The 4,162-nt window shown below is 53.6% G+C and overlaps 1 protein-coding gene across 1 annotated transcript in view; it reads right to left on the minus strand.

The window, feature by feature from the left end:
- VAC14 (VAC14 component of PIKFYVE complex) overlaps window positions 1–4,162 on the minus strand; it is a 66,341-nt gene that overhangs the window by 19,866 nt on the left and 42,313 nt on the right. Inside the window, exon 14 of the mRNA XM_035898747.1 lies at window positions 3,229–3,361. Within this exon, the coding sequence (XP_035754640.1) occupies window positions 3,229–3,361 (133 nt within the window). The remainder of the gene's footprint in view (window positions 1–3,228; window positions 3,362–4,162) is intronic.

Here is a 4,162-nt window from a genome sequence, read left to right on the forward strand (position 1 = left end):
AAAAAAAAATCCTTGGAAGAGACCATGGCAGCAGGTTTGCCACCTCTCTGGTTCCTCAGGGGGAGATGGGTGGAAAGTGTGAGATAGCTTTTCCCCCCAGGAGACGGCAATGGGTGTCCATCCTGGTCTGCTCCAGAGGACTCTGGGTGATTCGTACCCTGGAGCTCCCTCGGCACATCCCTTCATAAGGAGGCTCTCTCTCCTGGGCATCCATGAGGCATCTAAGCAGCTTTGAAGAGCCTTTTCCTGGATGCTTCCCTTCCCTTCTCCTCCTATCAGGGCTCAGCCCGGCATGCAAGCTCTGCCGTGGCCGTAGGCTCTCCATCCATGAGGTCCCCTTGGGTGGTGGCATGGACGAGGCATCACACTGTGGTTTGATCTGGTGCTGGATCCCACCAGGGAAGGTGGCAGACCAAGAAGGGCACCTCCAAGGGCACCTCTTGGATACACCAGCAGCACTGGCAGGTGGACCATGTGCCAGTGCTGGGTTATCCCCCAGCCCGGTGGTGCCAGGAAAGGGAGAAGAAATTATCTGGGTGCTCCGTTACGAATGACAGAAGCTTTTGGAGCTGTTTGCTTGTTATTTTAAAGGCAGTTTGTGCTTCCATTTAGCTCCACCCTGTCTTGTCTGGCAAACCATCTCAAGATACCCAGCTTGGGACTGCCTGGCAGGGCCGACGGCGCTTCTCCTACTCATCTCTCACTGGCGGGTAGGCAGTGGAGCAGCTCTGCACATCTCTGGGACCACACATCCCTACAGAGCAAGAGACCTTCCCACCTCCACGGGCTCCTTCAGAGCTTGTTGCTCAAACTGTGCTCCTGCCCTCAAGCACATGATATACCATAACCTCTGTCTCCAGGACTCCGAGGACGTATCAGGAGAAAGACTAAAGTCCTTTCAGAGTCAGCAACTGGGCATGAACAAACCTGAGCTGGGTTACAAAATAAACTACCTTTAATCCTAGACCCCTCCACCTGACCTCACGGACCTTTGAACTTGCCCACTGGCAATGTGATGGTGAAAATTCCTGCCCTGTGCCCCATCCCTCGCTTCCCTTTCCCCTGAGCACTTGTCCTCCGTCTGGAAATCATTGGCCAAACTTAACAGGTCTATTTTCCTTCCCTGCTTTGCCATTCCTGGGCCGGTTCGCAGCAGAAAGGGTGGTCCTGGAGGTGGGGGGAGGACGATGGGGACAAAAGGAGCAAAGGGCTTGCGCCAGCAGCGGGGGAGGACCGGGCTTTAACACCCCCCGTTCCTGGTCTCTCAAGCATCCTGCTCTGCACTCCAGCCCACGATGGAACATCACCAGCACCTCCCAAGTCAAACACGAGGCTGGTTTCTCACCCTGCCGCGCAAAACAGCTGAGCTGGCTTGTGGACAGGGGAGGGATGTAACGTGGGAATGCACATACGGCTTCAATTTGAAAAGTGGCTAAAAATAGCACCACGGGGCTCCCACGTTCACTGGGTCTCTCTGGCAAGAAATCAATCTTTTCCAAAGAGTCCTGTGAAAGTTTTCCTCCTCTATTCCCACCTTGCTTTTTCTGGAGGCAGCAGAGATATAGTTAACACCAGTACTGCAACCGCCATCAGTAGGTTTCGGAGTTAATCGCTAGTACCTGTGGGCATGGTTCACCCCTCCCACCGTGTTGGCTCCAGACCTGCATCTACCCCACATGAGGCACAACATGACTTGACAAAGGACAGTCATTTTATTTTTTTTTTTTTTTTTTTTTTTTTGCTTTACTGGATTTTTTGGGGCATGAGTCACTGTAAAAAGCCCCGGCTTGCTGAGCTGCCATGAGCCGGTCCCACTGCTCCGCCGGCTGGCTGCTGGGAAAGCTGGCTCTTCCAGCCAAAGCTCATCCTGCCAGAGCCGGAGGGAAAAATTTGAGGTGGCCACGATATGGGAGAGCTTGCAAATGGGACCCTGCCCAGGCTCCCTATGGCTCTAATTGCCCTGCTGCCTTAACGAGGAATAGGGCTGCTTCCCCTGCCAAGGGCTGCTCAAACCAGGGGCTGTGCAGAGGTGACACTGCAAGTGGGATATTTTATAGATTTGTATATATGTCTAAGAGCATCTTATTCTTAGACCCCCATAGGATTAAACTCAACCTTTCCAGACTCTTATCAGAAGCAAGAAAACATAAGCCCAGATAGATTTTTTTTTCTTTTGGGGGAAATAAAATGTATTATATGAAAATTTAACACAACTTGGGGGAAAACCTGTGAAATCCTTGCACTGCAGGCCAAACACTGGCTGCGACCCTGCCCTGCCCACGTTTCGTCTCAGTTTTTGCAACCTGCCACGCTTTGCCTCGGTGTTCATCACTCACGGGATGAACTCAGCAGCAACTTTTCGGCGTGCTCCCGGGCTGCCTGAAGCCTCAGACACAAACTGCTGCCCAAGCAGGTACAACTCAACACCCGGCTCGGCTTAGCACATTTTGAGAGCTCTGCACGTTTTCTTTCCCGATCGCAGCGATGGGAGCCCCCCCATTGGTTCCTCGTGCACCTTCGGAGAGGCAGCTCTCTCCTCCCATGCGAGCATGGCCTGGATTTCATGCTCTTCCCACGTTAATTTTGATGCCAGCTGCCTGAAAGCAAGGGAGGAAAACCCAAGGTCCTGCCCTCTCCTCCTGCCAACCTCCTCACTGATTCCTCCACCTCGCCCCGACCATTAAGCTCATTATTTCCCAGCGAGCCCAGGAATTGGTGTCCCTTGCCCCAGATTTCATTGCATTAAAGATGATGCCCTGCCACCTGCCACAATGCTTGGCTTTCCAGCCTCCTCTGCAGCTCCTTAAAAAGCCAAAGCAACAGCTACCGACTCCGAGCATCAAAACACACAGCTTTGGAGGCCAAGGCTTTTGCTGGGTGAGCATCATGCCAAGCCGGGTGGAGGAATTCACTCGACTTGGCACCCTGAGCCCAAGCCTGTCTTCATGCTCCGGCTGGTCTAGTTGTTTCTTAACAAAACGGGCTCTGACAATGCTATTTAATAAGGAGCCACTTCGCCTCCGGGGATGGGAGTGAGAAATATGGTGCCTCGACATGTGAAACGCAAGCACCGTTTGCTCTAAAACTGCTGGTGAGCGCAGGAAGCTTGTAGAAATGGTTTTGGCTCCGAGGGAGCTCGGTGCTCGGGCTGCTTGACCTTGGTGTCCCCAGCCCACCCTGCCCAGGCGGTGCTCGGGGGCTTTGGCGAGGCTGGTGGGGTGCTCTGACCTGATGATGAAGGCTCCTCTGGTCTCCAGGAGTTTCCGTTCACTGCTGAAGCGCTTGAGCAGGTTGATCATGAACTTGTAGAAGTAGGAGTTCATGGTGGGGGTGGAGGGCGAGCACTCCAAGCTTTTCATACCTGGGGAGGCAGGGGAAGGGGAGAGCAAATTAGAGCAGCCGGGGCCCTCTTGCCAAAGCAGTCTCAATCAGAGAGCAAACACCCGAAATACGGTCGCAGCTCTCAGCAGGGGAGGGTTGGGGCATGAAAAGACTTCCAAGAAGAGCCAGCCCTGCCACAGCTCTCTCCACCCCAGGGGAAACCATCTTGTGGTTGTCCCAGCCTCTGAAGCAGCACATGGGGATGAAACAGGCTTTTTGGGGGATCCTCCCAGAGCCATGCAGCTTCAGCAGCTGATAGTAGAAGGGTGCCCGAGGTTCTAGATCAATAGGTGATCCTGTGTCCTCAGATACGGCATGTATACTCATCCCAAAACCAGATTGCTGGCGAGTTGAAGAGCCTTTAATCCAGCCCCGCATGCCGCAGATGCCCCGAGCCCAGCATGCGTGTGGTGGCAGGCACACACGTTCACCCCTGGGTCATGGCATGGCCACCGGTTTACGGTCAGTGACGCGATGTCCCCCCGAGAAGGAACCACTTGGTGCAACAGCATCACATACAACATGCCCCGGGGCTAGCATAAAGCACTGGTCAAACCATAGCAGAGCTCCAAAGCTTAGAGATTGTACCAAAAAATAGTGGGGTTTTTTTTCTCTTTCTTTGTTCTCTGTTTGCAAAAACCCTTTCCGACACAACCGGACCCTCCTCTCTTCTAGAATGCAAGGCTCTTTTGTGCTTTCTCCCGAGGATTTCAAGCAGTACGTCGAAGGGATGCTCTGCATCCCCCTGCCCTGCCAGGCAGCTGGAGCTGTCAAGCCTCTT

The sequence above is a fragment of the Egretta garzetta genome, unplaced genomic scaffold, assembly GCF_000687185.1.
Source record: "Egretta garzetta isolate BGI_Z169 unplaced genomic scaffold, ASM68718v1 scaffold27, whole genome shotgun sequence".
Taxonomy (NCBI): domain Eukaryota; kingdom Metazoa; phylum Chordata; class Aves; order Pelecaniformes; family Ardeidae; genus Egretta; species Egretta garzetta.